The 21,515-nt window shown below is 42.8% G+C and overlaps 1 protein-coding gene across 1 annotated transcript in view; it reads right to left on the reverse strand.

The window, feature by feature from the left end:
- Nucleotides 1-11,201: 11,201 nt before the first annotated feature.
- Nucleotides 11,202-21,515, reverse strand: part of mpp3a (MAGUK p55 scaffold protein 3a) — a 25,593-nt gene continuing 15,279 nt past the window's right edge. The window contains exons 13-21 of the mRNA XM_083779382.1: nucleotides 21,376-21,396; nucleotides 20,689-20,730; nucleotides 18,813-18,878; nucleotides 13,159-13,314; nucleotides 12,300-12,380; nucleotides 12,105-12,198; nucleotides 11,913-12,021; nucleotides 11,533-11,661; nucleotides 11,202-11,425 (exon numbers count right to left, since the gene is read on the reverse strand). Coding sequence (XP_083635508.1) covers nucleotides 11,246-11,425; nucleotides 11,533-11,661; nucleotides 11,913-12,021; nucleotides 12,105-12,198; nucleotides 12,300-12,380; nucleotides 13,159-13,314; nucleotides 18,813-18,878; nucleotides 20,689-20,730; nucleotides 21,376-21,396 — 878 coding nt within the window. The 3' untranslated portion in view covers nucleotides 11,202-11,245. The remainder of the gene's footprint in view (nucleotides 11,426-11,532; nucleotides 11,662-11,912; nucleotides 12,022-12,104; nucleotides 12,199-12,299; nucleotides 12,381-13,158; nucleotides 13,315-18,812; nucleotides 18,879-20,688; nucleotides 20,731-21,375; nucleotides 21,397-21,515) is intronic.

The following is a 21,515-nucleotide window of genomic DNA, read 5'->3' on the forward strand; positions in this document are numbered from 1 at the left end:
TTAAATGAGATCTTTTGCAGCCTGTGCGAAATTTGTTTTCCCCACCCATCACATCGTGCTTCAGTTTTCTTAAATTGGTTTACTAAATGTTTGCAAAGTGAGTCCAACACTGTTTTCTATAGACATATTTATAGGGATGGCATATGTTTAATGTATCAGGGGAGTCAATTTCTTTTCTTCTGTATACAACACAATCAGTGCCGGGATTTCTTTCAAAATTGAAGCTCGGGGTGCCGGGAAGATATGGCCGGGAAAAAAACGGAGACATATTTTTGCTTGCTTACCTTGCTGTCGTTACGATAAAAATCGCTGAACCCTTTTCATTTTGAACGAGAGGCAGGTCAGAAGTGAGAAATTAAGAGCTTAGTATATCCATCTGGTCAAAACCACGGAGAGCTCCCTAGATTAGCAGATACGAAGCATTCTTTCTGATCCGTATACAGGGGAGTGAACGACAGCGCGTGTGCGCGAAGAGCAAGGAGTATGGTGTCCTTGGAGGCCAAAAAAATTATAATATCTGAATATTTTTCTCTCGTTTGATATCAATGAAAATGTGCTAGGACGTGTGTCCTTTGGATCCGTCGGTTGGATTAGTTATGACGTTCCCACACGGTCTGAATGAGGTCTGAGTGTTAAAAAAGAAGAAAAAAAACGTTCTCGGCCAAGTCAGTAAGGTGGACTGGCAGACAAGAAAACATAAACATGACTGACTGTGTCTGCCAGACATGTACAGAATGTCAGTGGTAAACATACCCAGGATGCAAGTGTATTACGGTATTTGGAATAGGTATTATTATCATGATCAAGAATCACATCATCATCACAAGAAGAGCCCAGCACCACGCTCACCCCCTCCTCCTCCTGCTCAGATAATTGCTTTACATACCAATAGTAGTACTCATAATGAATTAATATCAAAACAACGATTATGGTAACAGCAGGGTGCAGCTTTGGCTGTGGGCACGGTAATGTTATGATTAATATTGTTTTGGAAGATACAGGGTCTTCTGTATTTTTATGTAAATATCAGTGTTTCGCTCAAATGGGGAAAAAAAAGGTACACACTAAAATCCTCATGAGTGTTAATTTAAATTGAACAGTGATTATTATACGCTGTACCCTTGCAGACCTGGTCTAACCCAGGAGGACCAAATTCGACATCCCACATCTCATAATAATGTTGTCCCAGCATGGCCTCTGTCATCACCAAGTACATTACAGGTAGGAATGAATTCAAGTGCTTTGTCAAACTGTTTGAGTTATGATTTCCCGTCTGTGGTTGGACCTGCTGTCTCTGTGCATTCTCATCACGTTGTGTCCTCAGCTCAACCCCGTGGGCCACAGAGGCCCGGTGGGACTTGTGGCTCTCAAGTACAATGACACTTGGTTGTTTGTTCTCTCCGTTTTAGCTTCAATTGTTATCGCAGGATGGCTTTTTTTTCTCATTTTGTGATGCTGCATACCGTACATGTGTTTTTAATGTGACGTAATTAAATGAAAAAAGTAATTATTTTGCACCGGCAGCGTACTGTCATGGTCAGGTCACCTCTCTCCGTTTGATGCACGTGTACTGTATATTTGTGGTAAACCTCGTATCACCATACTTTGTGTTTTTATTGAATAATCTAATGTTAACACATCTCTCAAACTTTGAAAATAGCTCAAAACAATGCCGATTTACAAGCTCACAATGTCTCACAAATCTTTCATAATCGGATCCACTGGAACATGTTTTTCTTTTTTTCCCCATCTCCATCCAACAGTGACATTTGTACCATTTATGTGGGCTCTGATCATGGCGAGAAACTGAGAACTGTCGCAGACAGGGTCTACTGGAACAACCAAACACTGTCAGATCAAAATGTAGCGTCACAAGATCCAATTTCCTCCCGACATCTGTGTGCAGTGTGCACTTAATGTTGGATGAAGCATCTTCTGTCTTCCTGGCAGTAGCTGCTGGGACCGTGGTGGAAGACACACTTCAAACAGTCTGCAGCGGTGGACAGTAATGAGGAGTACATTCTGTGAGTAATCTATACTTTATTTGTATTTTTGGATCCTTATGACATTCACCCCTCATTTCAAACTTTTGACTCCACTACATTTCTAGGAACTGGGAAGGGACAAATACATTATAAGCCCTATTTCAAATATAATGAACAGAGCTACAAGCTCATAACGCATTGCATTGCAAGGCATTGTGATCTTGTAGATCGGCTATCGATAGCATTGATATTATCAAGAAAATTTACTTTGTAATCTGTACTTTTGAATACTTAACTATTTCAGGCATGACTGTTTATGACACCTCTGCTTAGTTGCATACAATTTAGCTGTTTCTCAAGGTTAGACATGATTAAAAAAATCAAACATTGAGGCTCATTTAACACAGATTAATAATATTATAATATATTAATTTGTGCTTGTTTTAGATCATGCTGAGCTGATCATTGAGATCATTGAGCTGAGCTTGAGATTAGATCTTGTTTTATTTAAATATATATTTATGCTCCCATTAGGCTTTGCAATGTCAGACATCATCAAAGTTTGTATATGATAATGCGAAAGTTACTATTGTTCTGAAAACAAACAGATAATTAAAGAGGCCGGCATGGGGAGAGAGTATGTTTTGCACTCCGTCCGTCTGTGTGTGTCCGTCAGTCCGTCCGTTCCCATCTTAGATTGGCTAAGATTGGCTTCCAAATCTCACATGATGGTTCCGTTTCAAACAAAATGCCACAAATCACAAACACAGTGTGCAATTTCCCTGAAATTATACACGCAAATTTCCACTAAGCCGAGGACGACATGCCACTATTTTTTTCCAAATCAGCCTCAAGGTGGCGCTATAACAGGGCAATTCATCGATCTGTGTAAAACTTTGCGTGCATGCATGCATGCGTGCCTGCGTGCGTGTGTGAGAATGAACCTTGTGTTCCTCTTCAGATCCCGCCCAACCATTATTGCTGTTGAGACCGCAGCAATAGCAATTAAGCCCATTTTCCCTACAGTAAGTCATGAATACAGAATAGAAATTAAGAACAGTCCGTTAAAGGTACCAATAGAAATGCTTTCAGGGCCCCTGAGAACAAGCATTAGTAATCACTGCCTATTCCAACCATACTTCATGTCAGCTTTGACCAGATGAGACATTATTCTTAATCGCTTATGTATTGCTTGCTTCACAGCACTGTTTCAGATTTAATCATGAATAAAATTGATTTAATGAGGTGCTTTTAAGTTGAATCACAATGAGGCCCATGGAAATCGATGACATTTGCTGCAGTTGATCTGATCAAAAGATGCGGATATCTCATCCATAAACGACTGCTAGATTGTCAATGTCACCCTTATTGCTACTGACAGCCATGACACAGAGTGTGTGCGTGCGTGCGTGCGTGCGTGCGTTACAGACAATGATAGATCACACCACCTGTAGGCGTTGTACCTGGGCTAAAGCAATGAAACCTTGTGCACATGGGACATCGTTCCTGCAAGGTTCATGGCCTCCACAATCTCCAGCCGTGGTCTTTCCTCCTCATCCATCCTCGCTAAACCTGCCCGGTACAAGTTAGATTATGACAAAGTCATGTGCGGAGATTGGTCTGTGGCCACCATGATGCACCGGAGGCATCTGCAGATTGGATTAGATATAGGCGCGGTCGGTTGCTCCTGTACTGTACAGTATACCGCGACCAGATGTGCTGCTCTGATACAATAACACCCATATCGCCGGCACACCTGAGAAATAAGATAGTCCCCTCCTATTGATTTTCTCTTCATTTCATGCTGTGAACACAGTGCACAGTGTGTGTCAAAAATTAAACGTTAGTGGTGGTCTTAAAGCCCAGAACTCTGTGATAGGATGATGTTGTTGACATTCATCAACAGCTTTTGGTGATTTCTCATTTTTGTTTCGTTTTTTTACAATGGCTCCTTCCACGCAGTCCTTTTTCTATATGCTGCTTGTGCCATCTAGTGGTGATATTACATATAATGTATTCACAAAGAAGGTGAGTCCAATCTCATGAAGATGAAAAGGGATAGATCCTGCACACTGTACAACATTGAATGGATTGACCATCATCATCCTGATAAGGATCCTCAGGGGTTTGAAGCACTGAGTAACACAAGTTTAAAAGTGTGGATAGTATCCTATCCAATAGAGGGTATGCGCATGCTTAAAGTGAATGGCAAATCGAGTGGAAAAGCAACATGCAAAGTGAGTTAAACATTGTTTAACGTTGTTTAATGCAATCAGATAGGACTTTTCTGTTTGGATGCATGGGTTGTCAAGGCCAAAAATGCAGTAGCATCACAGATTCAGTCCCACCTCGCCAACAATAATCTCTATGCACAATTCCAGTCCGGTTTTCGCCCCGTCACATTACAAAAACAGCCCTCATCAAAATCACAAATGACCTCCTGATGGCATTTGACTCCGGTTTAGTATCCATCCTCATCCTCCTAGATCTGAGCGCAGCCTTTGGCACCATTTCACACTCCACCCTCCTTAACCGACTAGCCTCCATTGGCCTATCTGACACACCCCCAGACTGGTTTCACTCATATCTTTCCGGCCGTACTCGGTTCATTCAGTTAAAATCTTTTACATCTCATCCCTCCCCCATCTCCTCCGGTGTTCCCCAGAGCTCTGTTCTCGGCCCTATCCTATTCATTATCTACCTCCTCCCACTCTGACAGATTTTTCGTAAATATAATATCCATTTCCACTGTTACGCGGACGACACCCAGCTCTACGTCTCCTCCAAACCCTCTTCCACCTTCCCACCCTCTTCCCTCTGCACCTGTTTACAGGAAATCTAATCCTGGTTCACTTCAAACTTCCTCAAACTCAACAGTGATAAAACCGAGGTAGTCCTCATTTGTTCTAAAATTTAGAACAAATGAGGACTACTGGGTTGCTTGGTGAGTGTGGATTTAGAATCTAAATCCACACTCACCAAGCAACCCAGTTTCACCCTCACCATAGACAACTCCTCGGTTTCCCCCTCCTCTCAGGTTAAGAGTCTGGGTGTCGTCCTCGACGGCACTCTTTCATTCCACACCCACATCAACAACACCATCCGGTCTGCCTATATACTTCCACCTAAGAAATATGAACCGCCTCCGGCCTCCGCCCCTCACTCACTCCAAACAGTGCTGCAATCCTGGTTCACTCCCTCGTCACCTCCCGCTTGGATTATTGCAATTCCCTTCTTTTTGGTCTCCCCCACAAACTCCTCCATGAACTCCAACTGGTCCAGAACACTGCTGCCCGTATCGTCACCAGAACCACTGTCATCAGTCACATAATAATAATAATAATAATAATGGATTTGATTTATAATGCACTTTACATTCCTCGGAATCTCAAAGTGCTACAGTAGGCATTAGGCAAAACATCACCTCTGTTCTACAACAACTCCACTGGCTTCCCATCAAATACCGCATCGACTACAAGATCCCCCCCCCCCCCCCCCCATACATGTCCGACCTTATTCACGTCAATATTCCCACCCGGTCTCTTAGGTCTGCCTCCTCCATCTCTCTGAAAGTCCTCCCGTCTGTCCACCATGGGGTCAAGAGCTTTCAGCCGCTCTGCCCCTTACCTCTGGAACTCCCTCCCCCCCCCCCCTGATATCAGAAATAACCACATTTCAAACCCACCTCAAAACCTATATATGTGTTTTGTGCTGCAAGCTTTTCTATATATATTTTTTGCTAGTGCTTTTAACTTTGTTTTTTATTAACTGTTTTTATCTTGTACGGCGAACTTGAGTGCCCTGAAAGGCGCCTTATAAATAAAATGCATTATTATTATTATTACCCTTATTATTTATTATTTTGACACAACACAGGAACCACATCACCATGGCATTTTTAAAAGGAACCTAATTTTCACTGAAAATAATTAATTGGGTCATTATTGCTAATGGATAATTTGCTTCTGATTAGCTGTGCTTGGGTTATGAAAAATAATGAGGAATTTCATCAAAACAAATACATATTTCAGTCTGCCCTCCGCAAATAATTTAGCAGTGAAATTGAATGTGAAAGTCAGGACCCAGACGAATGGGTGTCTGTTCGCAACTATCCCACATACTAGTGCCTACGTGTCCTGCCAGTCTTCAGAGACCAGACAGCCTCATCACAGATTGGTGCTGTGGTCTTGTCGAGGTGATACAGGCTTGGGGTGGACATTTTGGTCTGTGTACGAACATATTGATGACCACTGTTTGGGTGATTTGGTCTGACCTACTGAATTCGACATTCAATATGTCATAATGCATGTGTTGTGAGACCGCAATCTGTCTCTCTTTCTTTGTAGAAAAGTAGAAAAGTGTAACATTTGTAAACTAAGTGCAAACTTAACATGCTTAATAAGTCATGGCCTAAAGGCAGTAGTCTTTAGACCAGGGTTGCCCAAAAGGTAGATTGCGATCTACCAGTAGATCACAAAGGCTGTGCAAGTAGATCACATGACATGCTCCTAAAGAATATTTCAATTAAATATATAAAAGACAATTCTTGGCATCTGCCACTTGAATTAAAGGTGACTTGATTGATTGACATCAAAAAGCGCCTGTCAGCTCAACTCCACAATGCAACATTTTGTTTTCAGTGTTGCTATGCACAAACATCGGTAGCATTATAAATTAAATACAAGAAAACCCTACCTATTCCATTTCTTCCCCACTATTTCCCATTCCAAGTGCATTTGTCTTATATGTAATGCCAGCACCGCTATTCTAAAGCACCCTCAGGTACATATTTAAACTATTTTCAGGTGGGTAGATCTTATTGAGCTGGTCATTTTTAACCCATTCTGACCGGGCACCCATTTTGGTGTCAGCATCATGTTATGCTTTAGCTATTTAAAAATAGCAGATCTACAAGCTCATATCGCGCCACCGAGTGGCGCGATACGAGCTTGTAGGTCTGCTATTTTTGAAAAATCGAAGAGCGACTGACATTTCTAGAATCTGATCTCAGGTCAGAATGGGTTAATCAGACCAGTGTGTGTCCAGTGGAAACGTCATATGAATCTGATCTCAGGTCAGAATGGGTTAAAGTAGCTCTCAAGTCAAAAAAGGGTGGGAACCCCTGCTTTAGACAGTAGTAATTTAGTTGCCAACGTTGAGTTATAGTTATAGTTATAGTTATAGTGCAACCTACTGGCAACACGAATCATAGTCATAGCACCACCTACTGGTTACTGGAAGTTATTGTCGGTATACTTTTACAAACTACTGTTTGGAATCGTGTTATTCGTGTTATCCCTACTAAATCTGTGAGGGTCCTGTCGTTGTTGCTTGCAGCTAACATTTCTATCCCCTGAAGTATGAACTCAAGGCATTACAGATCATTCCCTGTGCCCTAATGGGTCGTAATCATTTAGAAACCCAGCAAGCTCCAAATGTCTGCCGTGGAAGCATTCCTTTAAAAAATAAAAAATAAATACTAAGTGTTCCGAATTAACCACCGATCCAGTAAATCAAAGCATATTTTGTTTCAATGAATATCTGTGGGTTTCAGTGTAGCATCACCATTCCTTCACACCCACATAGTTCCAAATCGCCTGTAGAGCATCCTCACTAATTAGATTGATTGTTGCCCATTCTTAATTGCCATAGCCAGTTCAGTCTCAGGAGCTACACTGCATGCTCTAAAATTGATTGCTTGAGAGAGAGGAGACGATCACAGCTGGCAAAACTTACTGCACCAGAATGAGAAAAAGAAAAATGGGTACACAGTAAAATCCTCAGTGTTCTTTTAACAGAGAATGTACAAATAGAACCAAAATGGCCCTGTAAGTGTACACTGTACATTATCTTGGTTCCATTTGTACACTCTTTTACCGCTGTTACCACAATGCACATAATCATACGTATTCCAATTAGAGAAATGCCACGCTGGTGGTCATGTAGAAGCAGTGTAAACAATTAACTGTGAAGGATTTCCATTACCAGAGAGTCATGACGAGAAACTTAAATCCTTTTGTTCGTGAAGGTTGATAGAACTACTATACTCGGATATAACTAATGAGTACATGTGGCACGATTTCACATTCATTTCACATTGATTGGACTGGGGTTTGTGGAGGTATGAGCTTTTAGATCTGCTATTTTTCAATAGCTAAAGCATAACATAATGATTTAAACACCGAAATGGATTAAAGAAACCCAAGCTTGCCTAAAGATTGACTGATCAAAGTCTTTAATCGTTTACAAAAGTCACCTTTACACTTCAAGTTCAATTCCACACAAGAAAATAACTTGGTTGCTGGGGGGCTGGGGTCAACGACAAAATTAATCTCCCAGAGCCTTTAATGCCAACTGTATTCCATCTGTCGCAATAAATGGTTAAATCTATTCTACTTTGACGTGAGAGTTCCTGACTGAACCTCACAATTACTTTTCAAATATATTCAACAGCCCACTTCACAATTTGGCCTCTTACTCTTGAGATCAATTTTTCTCCTTGGACTTGGAACATTTATAGGTGCCAGATTACACTTTCTGCTATAGTGTATTTTCTTCAAAACACTTTTTGCTACTACTGATATACACATTATCTCTGGGGTCATGTGATCAAGATGTATACGTTTTATTTTTCAGATCACATTCCTAGTGGCTATGACCAAAGTTTGCAGGCCCTGTGGGCAAAACCTGGCCTGGTGGAGACCTATGCTCTGAGGAGCACACCTCTATTTTCAATGACTTTTACGTTGGACGGTATATTTTCAGTGTTTTCTTTCTTTATTATTTTATGTTTTACATTGGACGACAGTGTAGAATGTCATTTCTTAGTTTTCTTAGTAAAAAAAAGAAAAACATGCAAAACATCTTGATCATCTAGATGTATTATGGCACTTTTTACATGTCACGTTACAAATTCAACATTCTGTTTCTTGGTTCATACAGCACACATACAAGATTTAAAAAAAAACATTGCATTTTAGATAAAAGAAAAGGAGAGCTCCTCAATTCAACACACAGGCAAACAGACACGCACACAAACATGCAGCACGAACATCATCAACCATTCATCACATAGGGTTCCGCAAGTCGTAAACACCCCAGAGTTTTGCCTGATGTTCGTGATTGTTTTTGTCAAGCTGTGTTGATGTGTTTTTCCATTGTATTTCAGTCACTGTGCGTGTGTGCGTGTGTGCGTGCATGCGTGCGCGAACCTCGATCTACACATTTCAATGTTAATTTGAGGAAATGCATGAATATTCTGTCTGGTACCCTCAATATGCATAACGAAATCCTTAGTGTTGATTACTTGCACCCCTCTTCTGGCACAAACATTCAGCGAACATAGCTGATCTGATATGATCTAGTACACTACAGTTACATCAGCTATTTTCGACAATGATAAGACTTAGGAGCTCGTGTATAGAGCCCTTGTAATTCTGATTAACTAAGTATGGTTTTAAGTCATCAATTTATCCATTTGTAACTGTAAACAAAACCAAAATGGTCCCTTAAAGGGAGAGTTCACCCCAACAATTTAAAAAGATCTATCCTCTCCTATCCACTCCATGAATTCATGGACATTTTGTTTGTGTCGAATTCCTAAGTCAATAATGTGATGACCAGCTAGTTTAAAGCGCTGTAACTCTGAGAGTGTACAAATGTAACCAAATGGACCGTTATGGGTCAATACGTTCGAACACTTTCAGAGTTGAAATAACACTGGAAGATTTTACAGTCCATGTATGTCTCTACTTTGACAGTGACTGACAAAGCAAGACCCTGATGGTCAAAGCAGCAGACTCCTTGTACACCAACTTCTTGCAGCAGTCTAAAATATACTGTAGGTACAGTATTTGCAAGGTATTTGTACAAAAACCATTCCTATGTACAAAAAGTATCATCACATATTGGTGTGCATGTACATACAGTATGACATCTGTCCACACATATACCGTCCGCACATACCGTGTGGTTGTGTGTGTGGTATTCATGGTTGACAGATGTGGATTTCCGAGGATTTCAAAGGTAAACAGGTGGCATTGAAGTGCTACGAGATCATTCGTTGGCACACAAGGATTAACATTTACAATATTTACAATCTGAGATTAAATAATCAACTGTCATGCATTAAAATCAAACCCAGGGTCTGTACTGAACAAAAAAAATACTTTTAGAAAATACAATTATCACATTCCATTGTTGTATCACATTTAACAGATGGTGTTGATGCGTTGGATGAAAGAGAACACATTCATTCTGAATGCTGTACAGTGAGACAAATGTTAATGTTTTCTTTCTGTCCTGTTTGCTCAGAACGTGTCATTGCTTTGTGTACTGCTACTGCACAGTAGTATGTGCAAGTAATAGGAATGAACAAATGAGGAAGAATGTATTGGACTTCCAGTGGAACATCATTCTAAATTAAACACAAAACCAAGCTTGTAATCTTGTGATCGACACAATACCTCTAACTATCAGAGCCCTGACTATCAGAGCCCTGACACACCTCCAGCAGGGTTATTTGAGGAGCACTAGCCACTCGTATGCCCAGCTTTGTGGGTCTGTGTGTACCACGAATGTGATGTGGCTGAGCACGGAATGTGATGTATGATGATGTGTGTGATTTTCATCAAACAACAGTATTGCACTAATGTCGATCTTGTAGATCGGGCATTTTGAACATTTAAAAAATGATTTAAAAATTATATCAAAATGGAACAGTGTTGGACATACAAGGATACCCGACAGCAGCGATATGCAACACTTGACCTTGTCCCCGTCTGAGAAGTCAATAAATTAATTATTGTAAGCTAAACTGAACTAATGGGACATGAAAAAGCAAGTAATTGTTCAAGGAAATGACATAAAGTCAATGTAATGTTCTTTGGACTATCAACAGGCCATTGTACAAGGACCTGTGACTGTCCTTCCCTTTGAACACCCCAGATGCAGAGATATTCCTCAGCCTCAGGGCTTTGCTTCCATCACCCTCTCCCCTTCATGCCTTAGTTTATGGCTGCCTGTGTGGGGTCCTACGTCACTCCACAGAGGGTAAGTGCTGGGCTTGACTCGCCCAGGCTTTCCAACAGGTCCTGTGTGTGTGTGTGTGTCTGTGTGTCTGTGTCTGGGGGGGGGGGGGGGGTGAATTGCAGCGTATCTGATCAGCTGATCAGCTTCAAGAGAGGATTAAGGGCGCGAATACAGTTGGGTGGGCTGTGAGGTTCATTTGGAAGATGCAGGGTAGGTTTAGGCCGTTGGCTTTAGGACCGCACCCAGCTAACGGGCACCCAGAAGGTCTCTCGCTCCAGTCGCTCCAGTATGCTTCGTAGCTCTGTGCAGGCACTGGCGGAGTCCTCCTTAATCAAGAGCCGGTCCACCAGGTGTCCATACTGCTGATCAATCTGAATGGATGACTGACGCATTTCCTGGAGGTCCTCGTCCTGTTACAGGATGACAATTAGACAAATAGTTTATTCAGACACAGACACGCATGCACGCAATAGATGAGCACAGGCTGGTGTGCAGGTGTTTACAAAAAACAACTCACGGTGATGCGTCCATGCTCGCCCCCTCCCCCCTCAGTGGCAGCACTGCGACGACGTCTGCTCTCAGGAATGCGTGGTTTGACGAATATTACATAGGGTTTGAACTCTGCTGTCCGCAGTCTCTTCAGAGCCTGAGTAAAGATTGGTTCACAGACAATAGAGACCACAGCGCAAGCATTAAGGGTTATAGACAGAAAGGGCCAGGATAATTTGTATAATACCAATATAACAAACACTCTCAGCATACTGTCTGCAGGGACTGTAAAATGTCATGTTACAATAGCTTGGGATTATATCTAGGGCTTTACATTAAAACAATGGGCTTATTGGCAGTATGTAGTCTATTATGTACGTATGTATGTATGTAGGACATGAACCCTACCTCAGGCTGAACATCCACAAGGCATGTCTTATTCTTGGCTTGTACAGACCGGATCGCCTCTATGCTGGTTCCATATTGGTTGTCCTTGTACTCCCCATGCTCTATGAACCTGAAACGAAAATAGGCCAGATCCATTAATACAAACCGCTCAGGGTCAACGACAATACTGGTATCTATAGAATAGAAACCCACTTGTTGTTCAGAGCGTCTGCGTCAAACGCCGGTTTGGTGACAAAGTGGTACTCCACTCCCTCTTTCTCGTGGGGTTTTTTGGGCCTGGTGGTGTCTGGGGGACACACAATAGGAAAGTGTGAAGACACTGTGCACTGTGTGATGTACTGTAGCTCCATCAGTATAGCTGTGGTCTGTGTCCATATAATGACTCACGTGGTACAGCCACGGCATAGCGATGCGGGTTCTCGGCTATCACCTTCTGCTTCAGTTCATTGATGCGTGCTCCGAGGGAACCTTTGGAATGTGGTTGTTATGTGTGGGTATAGGATAAAGAGGTATGGACAGGACAACGGTAAGAAATAATAGCAACTCTAAAGAGTAGCTCTAATAGAGCGTCTCAGTCCCGCCCCCTTTCATGACGAAGCCAGGCCCAGGAAATGAATTCCAATGCATTTTTCCCATAGACATTTCAAAAAGTATTTATTTAAAGACCGATCGTACAAAGCGTCGTACAAAGCCAACTCGAGTCGTGACAAATCATGACAACAAACAATATTTTGGACCAAACAAATAATTACAAAGAAGAAAAACAACAAAAAAAGTGTTGTAACCTGCCGTTCTTTTCTACTTTCTAATTCTTTGTTCGGCCCAAAACATTGTGTTTATTGTCATGATTTGTCACGACAAGAGTTGGCTTTGTCCGCGGCATAAACGTCTTTAAATAAATACTTTCTGAAAAGTCTATGAGGAAAATGAACAGGGATTTCTTTTCTGGGTCTCTCGAGGGGGCGGGACTGTGACGCTCTATTGCACACAGTCTCCAACATTCACATTCAACTGTTGCAACACAGCCTGCACCTACTAGACTCGTTTGCGTGTCTTAAGTACCAGGTCTTATTACTTAACTTAAGATCTGGAGGTGTGATCAATGCCATTTGGCTATTCTGAGTGGCCAAAATACAGGTCTAGTAGGCGCAGGCTGTGTTGCAACAGTCTGACTAGACTGTTGCAACACATCCAACGTTCCTCTAGGGGTCAGTATCATAACATGAGGAAAAGTCTCTTGTCTTACCAATAAGAACCACCAGACGAGGCCTCTCATTGGATCGCTGCTGGTAGCGGGCCACCTCTTCATAGGTCATGAAACCTGGCTCACCGGGATCCAGGCCCTCGCCAGAAGACCCCTGGCGGTCCTTCCGACTCAACCGGAAACTCCTTCTCAAACCAGCTACAGCACAGCCAAGGAAAGGAGTACAGTGTCAAAGGTCAAACCTATATATCTTCCATAAAAATGGATCGAATAACATTACATAGCAAAGTTGCAGTAAGTGCTCTCTTCTAATCATGGTGTAAAGTATAGCTACAGTAGATTATCGTTAGAGTGCTTAGAGTGCTTGTTTAGTTTAAAAGTATCATGCAATTAACGTTATTCAATGTCAATACAGATAATTGTGTAATCTTTCTTTTCACAGGCCATTTTTCATCAGTCAAAGGCTGAACTAACCATGATAATCATGCATTAACTGTCTGTGTGACTAATGTGACCCTTGCTTGTTTGAGACCGGACTTATCTCCAGTTTAAACCCACTGCCGGATATTGTAAGATATCGGCGGAATGCAGCTGATATCCCACAAGGCTTTTCTTTGGCAGCCCTGATCGGAATACCAGAAAGTTGAACCCACTCTGCTTTAAACCAAAATCATATTTGGAAATTTGCCTTAATTCTTAAAGGACCACTTCATCACTTTTCAACCTATCTTCATAGGTCCTCACTAATAATCACTCGGTCTGTGTCTCATAGGAGGGCTGTGGGCAGTTCAGAAACCGTCTTCCAGTGACGACATCGATGAGGAATAGCCTACAAGCCAATAGAAACTGCAGGCTTTCTAGTTCTGTTGCAATGCGAAAATTGAAGCCATCATTCTCATGATAATGAAAATCTAAAATGTTTTGCAATAAAATCTTGTTTAAAAAAAGATTTGCCTAATGATGATGTTACTGGAAGACGGTTTCTAAACTGCCCACAGCCCTCCTATGAGACACAGACTGAGTAGAACAAAATCGTGCCATTTTATCATGATGATTACTGAGGACCTATTATATGAAGATAGGTTGAAAAGTGGTGAAGTGGTCCTTTAATAAACTCCTCAAAACTGTTTCAAGTGTGTTATTGTCCAGGATGTGGTGCAAACAACGCATGCTGCTTTGGGGCTGTGGGCCTGAGGACAGGGCAGACAGGACAGCCTATGGCAGGGGTCCTCAACTAGAAATGATGAAGGTCCACAATTTTATTTTGGAATAAGACTGAGGTCCGGTCCCATGCGCGGCATCCTTCGGAGAGCGGGGCTCTATGCCCGTTTAGTATGGTCAAGCCAAGCTTATACAAATCAGATCCCCTTCCACCCAACCAATAATGGGGTGCAGAGTGCAGGCCCGGAGTGGAACTCCAAATCAGGCCGGGAGTTATACGCCCTTGGCAGGCCACACTGCGCGCGCGCATAGCGCGCGCCAGAATTTTGGAGGCCCTTGGGGGACATTTTGGGGGCCTTTGCAGCAATTTCACATGAGAAATGTACCATCTGATGTAGTCCAGTACCTGCCTGTAGACCCTATCGCAATTTGGTGTTGGGGGAATTTCTCACTTGAACTAAGTCAATGGGTCCCTAGACATGAAAGATCAATGAGGTGCTTGTCCGCCATAGTGCCACGAATGGCGCAATGGCCACATCAAAAATGGCCGCCATCGGCTATGATGAAAATCCAACCTTTTTGTTTTTTAGTGTTTAAGCACATGTAATACATTCATTTTGACTAATTGTGGTGTGTGGAATTCATTTCTGATATTGTTTTGATGATTTGGGGTGATTTTGACCTTGAAAGGTCATAGTCAAAGTCATTTTGCTATTCCACAGACCTTGGCCATAACTTGTCCATTTTTAGGAGTAAGAACAGGAACAATAAGTCTATTTCAACTAAATCTGACTCTTAAAATTAATTTCTGATATTGTTTTGACCATTAGGGATCATCCTGTCATTGAATTATTGATGTTAATGTCATTTTTCAATAATTCGATTATGATTCTTTAGTCGCTTTTACTATATATTTTCATGATTTGTTTTCTTTACATAAACAAAATACATGGGCATGAGCAAAACAACAACAGCACCATATGTGCTGTGTGAATAAGCCCATTGTACAAAAGACTGTCCATGGCCCAAATGAGCCAATTCATTGCTATGGCAACCCCATAGTGGAGGTAAGTCAATATATCATAAGAATCGTTCACTTGATGGTACAAGCACCAAATTTGGTACACAAGTGCTTCAGAACCTACTCTCTCAGAAAAGTACGTTGTCCACTTGAAAAAATTAAATGGCCACCATTTTTCAAGATGGCCGCCAAATGAAAAGGGCCTTTTGTGGCAGTTCTGGACAACCGTGGGTCCGACCAACTAGAGACCGGGCACTGCACTCCCTGTGTGTGTGTGGAACGTGTGTGTCGAATTCGGTGAAGTCAGTGGGGCAAACGGTTCTCGGGTTACATGGATTACAGATGTACAGACACACACAGACTTGAATATATGTCAATGGGCAATGCCCATTGGGGTTTTTTTTAGATGATGGGTAAGAAGAGAGAGATGTGATGTCAGGTGGTGTGGGCTAAGAAGTGGTCAGGGCTAAGATAAAGTATATGAGATGTACAGTAAGTGCAAAGAGAGATGGTGAGGGAGGGAGAAAATTATTTGTACCAATTGACCAAACAGTAGACAGTAGTGTAACAGGTTAAGGTGAGTATAGAGATGGAAATGTTCTAGCAAGTGAAGCCAGTGTATTGAGAATATGGGACATATGTGTCAGGAGTTATTTGCCGTACGGTTGGAAACGGTGGCACTGATGAAAAGGAGGCACAGCTGGAGGTGGCAGAATTAAGGATGCTATGCTTCTCATTAGGAGTGAAAAGGAAGGACTTGATCAGAAATGACTAAATTAGAGGATCAGCCCAGGTTAGAAGGTTTGGGGATAAAGCAAGAGAGGTGAGGTTGAGATGGTTTAGACATGTGAAAAGGAGGGATGAGGGTACATTGGGAGAAGGATGCTGAAGATGTAGCTGCCAGGTAAGAGGATGGCCAAAGACGAGGTTTAAGGATGCTGTGAGAGATGACATGAAGGTGGCAGGTCACAGAGGAAGATGTAGAAAACAAAACCAAAAGGGGTCCTCCCCTTTTCCCTGTGCGTGCACACACACACACACGGTACTGTACAGTACACTACAGTATGTTACAGTACAGTATTGTAAAGTACAGTAACGTGCGGTACGGCATGGTACAGTATGATACCATAAGGTATGGTACAGTACAGTATGATGCCGTACAGTACAGTAAGGTACAGTATGATACCATACCGTACCGTACCTTACTGTATGGTATCATACTGTACAATACTGTACTGTACTGTACCGTACTGCATGGTACCGTACTGTACCATACTGTACCTTACTGTATGGTATCATACTGTACAATACTGTACTGTACTGTACTGTACCGTACTGCATGGTACCATACTGTACCATACTGTACCTTACTGTATGGTATCATACTGTACCTTACTGTACTGTACGGCATCATACTGTACTGTACCATACCTTATGGTATCATACTGTACCATGCCGTACCGCACGTTACTGTACTTTACCATACTGTACTGTAACATACTGTAGTGTACTGTAGAGTACCGTGTGTGTGTGTGTGTGTGTGTGTGTGTGTGTGTGTGTGTGTGTGTGTGTGTGTGTGTGTGTGTGTGTGTGTGTGTGCACGCACAGGGAAAAGGGGAGGACCCCTTTTGGTTTTGTTTTCTACATCTTCCTCTGTGACCTGCCACCTTCATGTCATCTCTCACAGCATCCTTAAACCTTGTCTTTGGCCATCCTCTTACCTGGCAGCTACATCTTCAGCATCCTTCTCCCAATGTACCCTCATCCCTCCTTTTCACATGTCTAAACCATCTCAACCTCACCTCTCTTGCTTTATCCCCAAACCTTCTAACCTGGGCTGATCCTCTAATTCAGTAATTTCTGATAATGTCCTTCCTTTTCACTCCTAATGAGAACCATAGCATCCTTAATTCTGCCACCTCCAGCTGTGCCTCCTTTTCATCAGTGCCACCGTTTCCAACCGTACGGCATGGCTGGTCTCACTACCATCGTATACATCTTCCCTCTCACTGGTAGCCTTCTGTCACAAATAACTCCTGACACATATGTCCCATATTCTCAATACACTGGCTTCACTTGCTAGAACATTTCCATCTCTATACTCACCTTAACGTGATACACTACTGTCTACCGTTTGGTCAATTGGTACAAATCATTTTCTCCCTCCCTCACCATCTCTCTTTGCACTTACTGTACATCTCATATACTTTATCTTAGCCCTGACCACTTCTTAGCCCACACCACCTGACATCACATCTCTCTCTTCTTACCCATCATCTAAAAAAAACCCCAATGGGCATTGCCCATTGACATATATTCAAGTCTGTGTGTGTCTGTACATCTGTAATCCATGTAACCCGAGAACCGTTTGCCCCACCGACTTCACCGAATTCGACACACACGTTCCACACACACACACAGGGAGTGCAGTGCCCGGTCTCGAGTTGGTCGGACCCACGGTTGTCCAGAACTGCCACAAAAGGCCCTTTTCATTTGGCGGCCATCTTGAAAAATGGTGGCCATTTAGTTTTTTCAAGTGGACAACGTACTTTTCTGAGAGAGTAGGTTCTGAAGCACTTGTGTACCAAATTTGGTGCTTGTACCATCAAGTGAACGATTCTTATGATATATTGACTTACCTCCACTATGGGGTTGCCATAGCAATGAATTGGCTCATTTGGGCCATGGACAGAGTATTTTGTACAATGGGCTTATTCACACAGCACATATGGTGCTGTTGTTGTTTTTCTCATGCCCATGTATTTTGTTTATGTAAAGAAAACAAATCATGAAAATATATAGTAAAAGCGACTAAAGAATCATAATCGAATTATTGAAAAATGACATTAACATCAATAATTCAATGACAGGATGATCCCTAATGGTCAAAACAATATCAGAAATTAATTTTAAGAGTCAGATTTAGTTGAAATAGACTTATTGTTCCTGTTCTTACTCCTAAAAATGGACAAGTTATGGCCAAGGTCTGTGGAATAGCAAAATGACCTTGACTATGACCTTTCAAGGTCAAAATCACCCCAAATCATCAAAACAATATCAGAAATGAATTCCACACACCACAATTAGTCAAAATGAATGTATTACATGTGCTTAAACACTAAAAAACAAAAAGGTTGGATTTTCATCATAGCCGATGGCGGCCATTTTTGATGTGGCCATTGCGCCATTCGTGGCACTATGGCGGACAAGCACCTCATTGATCTTTCATGTCTAGGGACCCATTGACTTAGTTCAAGTGAGAAATTCCCCCAACACCAAATTGCGATAGGGTCTACAGGCAGGTACTGGACTAATGTTATTTATATTATTAACTTAAAAAAAGAAGAGGTGGTGCGGTCCGCCAGTTGAGTACCCCTGGCCTATGGCGTTTGGGAAACGTCAGTGTGATAGACTGACTGCAAATCTGGGCTTTTTCCCATGACCAGGGCTGTCCGTCCACCTCCCTCTGTCAGTGGTGTTATTGTTACCCTTAGGGGATAAGGGGACACTGTACCTGAATAAAATTCCCAGGAAAACACCTGGCCACAGGAGGGCGCCACTGCTTTACACTTAGGAGAGACTATTAAGGGGCGTTAGAGCATCACACAACCCAGTCTCACGTCTCCACACAAGGGTGAATGAGCAGCAAAACGTGCCTGGTTGAGTGTGCAATAAATCCAACAGAGCAGCTAGCTCCCTCATGGGGTGCAGTGGAGGGAGGAGAGGGCACCAGCCACAGCAGCAGGGGCAGTCAGATGCATGGGGTGCGGTGCGGTGGGGGGGTGCTTAGGAGGATCCAAACACTGCTCAGTGGGCAGGATGCATGGAAGTGACTAGTGGGTGAGTGCTTTATAGTTCTAGAAAGCTCGTAACATAAACACGACTGGTGGGTCGGTGTGTTGTGAGGAAACTTCTGTTTCCAATTGCAACCATATTCACAATATGGATACAGGCTATAGGCCTATGTCAGGTTCTTATGTCAGGTCACAACTCTTCTATTAGATGGCTCTGGGAGACAACATAGGCCTACATGCACGTGGCCCGTGGGGCCGCATATGCACGTAAAAAAATAGAACCGATCCTATTTTTAGTGCATGCGTATCCGGGCTATCTGCGTGTCTGGTGTAACCGGTATCATTGACACATTGGATCTTTCCAAAAGCTCTCTATGCATGCTTGGTGTAGCTTGGCCGTGAACCTTCTTTTTTGAGGGGTGCTACCCCCTCCAACGTCTGGCTTGCAGAAATTATGTCATGTTGCAGCAAGTCTATGGTATAGACTTGGAAAAAATAATTCAAGTCTATGGACTTTTGATGTGTGCTTTAAGCAGTGACGTCATGTGTAGCAGCCACAGGGGTGACCCTCACTACACACACACACACGTGTGATTTTATATGTTTACCCCAGCTGTGTTTAGATCTCTCCTTGTGCTAAGCATCATTCAGTGGGTTCTGCGGATGTGGGGAGGGGGGGGGTGTATCAATATTAGGGTGATGGAGGCCGAGGGACGCGATGTCAGTGGAAGGTTAGAATGGAGTTGAGGATAAAAGGTGACTGTATAGCATGTGCCATCCATAGTGATTTGGATGTGGTGCCAATCAACCACTCCTATATCCCATTCTGACCTGAGATCAGATTCATACGAGGTTTCCACTTGACACACACTGGTCTGATTAACCCATTCTGACCTGAGATCAGATTCTAAAAATGTCAGTCGTTCTTCGATTTTTCAAAAATAGCAGACCTACAAGCTCGTAGCGCGCCACTCGGTGGCACGCTATGAGCTTGTAGATCTGCTATTTTTCAATAGCTAAAGCATAACATGATGCCAACACCAAAATGGGTTCCCGTTCAGAATGGGATATAGTAGCAAGCAGCTGATCCGATGAGGCGGCAGTTATTGGCACCTGCAGAAGTGAGAGACCATATACTTCCTATAGTTCCTACACATCTCGCCCCATTACATTTCCGTGTGATATGAACAGCGCTGTGGACCATGTGCAATCACAGATATAGTCTTCTCTCTTTCAATAATAATAATAATATGAATAAGAAAATGTGTTTGTTGTGTGGTCTGTTTTAATTACCTTTCGATATATATTGTATGTTATGGACACCACCCCATGAATCCCTCTACATCTCAAGCCTTTCTGTGTATTCTTCATGTTAATAAAGTTCGAGCTATTACCTAATTGTGATCACTTCATCCCGTAGTTAGTAGTAGGTAGGTACCATCCACCCTCCCCCCCCGAGAGCTGGCCCATCAAGAAGGCAGCCATTTTACCCCCAACCCTCTGTCTGTATACTGGTGACCCGTGAGTGAACCAGTGCGAAGCCAGACTGCAGCGAGACAAGAGACAGTAAGCAGAGGAGGCGGCGCATGCTCTCACCTATGTACTGTCCATTGAAATAGCCCTCACAGTCACTGTCCTCTGTAACGGAGGCAAGCAGGGAAAATAGAGGTTAAGGGACCTGGTACAGAGGATGGGAGGGGGGGGGGGGGGGGGGGGGGCGTCTTGAGCAGGCGGATGGATGAGCAGGGCAGGCAGGTGTTAATAGAGGCCCACAGTTATAGACACCACATCTGAGGAAGCCTTAATGGAGAGATGGACACAAACAGTGTTTCCTTTTCATTCATTCAGGAGAGGAGAGGAGAGGAACCTCTCTGGAGGTTCATCTGTGAACTGTGACTCTCTGGCATACACACATTTGTAACGGCAGCCTGGCCTCTGCCAAGCTCTGTGGGAGCTTGGCAGCCTGCAGGCCCTCACCTAGAGAAAGCTATACTGTAAATAGTCTGCATGTCTAAAACTAAAGGAAAATGTGCTATGCTATACTATGTTGCTGTTGTTTTGCTAGTCATAAATGTATGATGTGATGAGTGAACGCCACACTACATTCCTGTATGTATATTGTGTGTGTGTGTGTGTGTGTGTGTGTGTGTGTGTGTGTGTGTGGGCACGCGCACGTGCGTGCGAGCAAGGTATCTGTGCTCACAGTTAACCTGTATTCATGTGTGTTCTTTATAAGTGTGTGTGTGTGTGTGTCTGTCCTGCCTTCACACAGCATTGACCCACCTTTGTCGCATCCTTGGTCATCTGATGAACAGCATGCATTCAGGAGACAGAGAAAAGAGTACTTAAGGTAAACAACAAAACAAACCACTGTTCAATCATTTGGTATTGAGGAAGGACATGTCTCTCTCATTCTGCAGAGC

Source organism: Protomyctophum parallelum (genome assembly GCF_964188405.1).
Source record: "Protomyctophum parallelum genome assembly, chromosome: 13".
In the NCBI taxonomy this organism is placed as follows: Eukaryota; Metazoa; Chordata; class Actinopteri; order Myctophiformes; family Myctophidae; genus Protomyctophum; species Protomyctophum parallelum.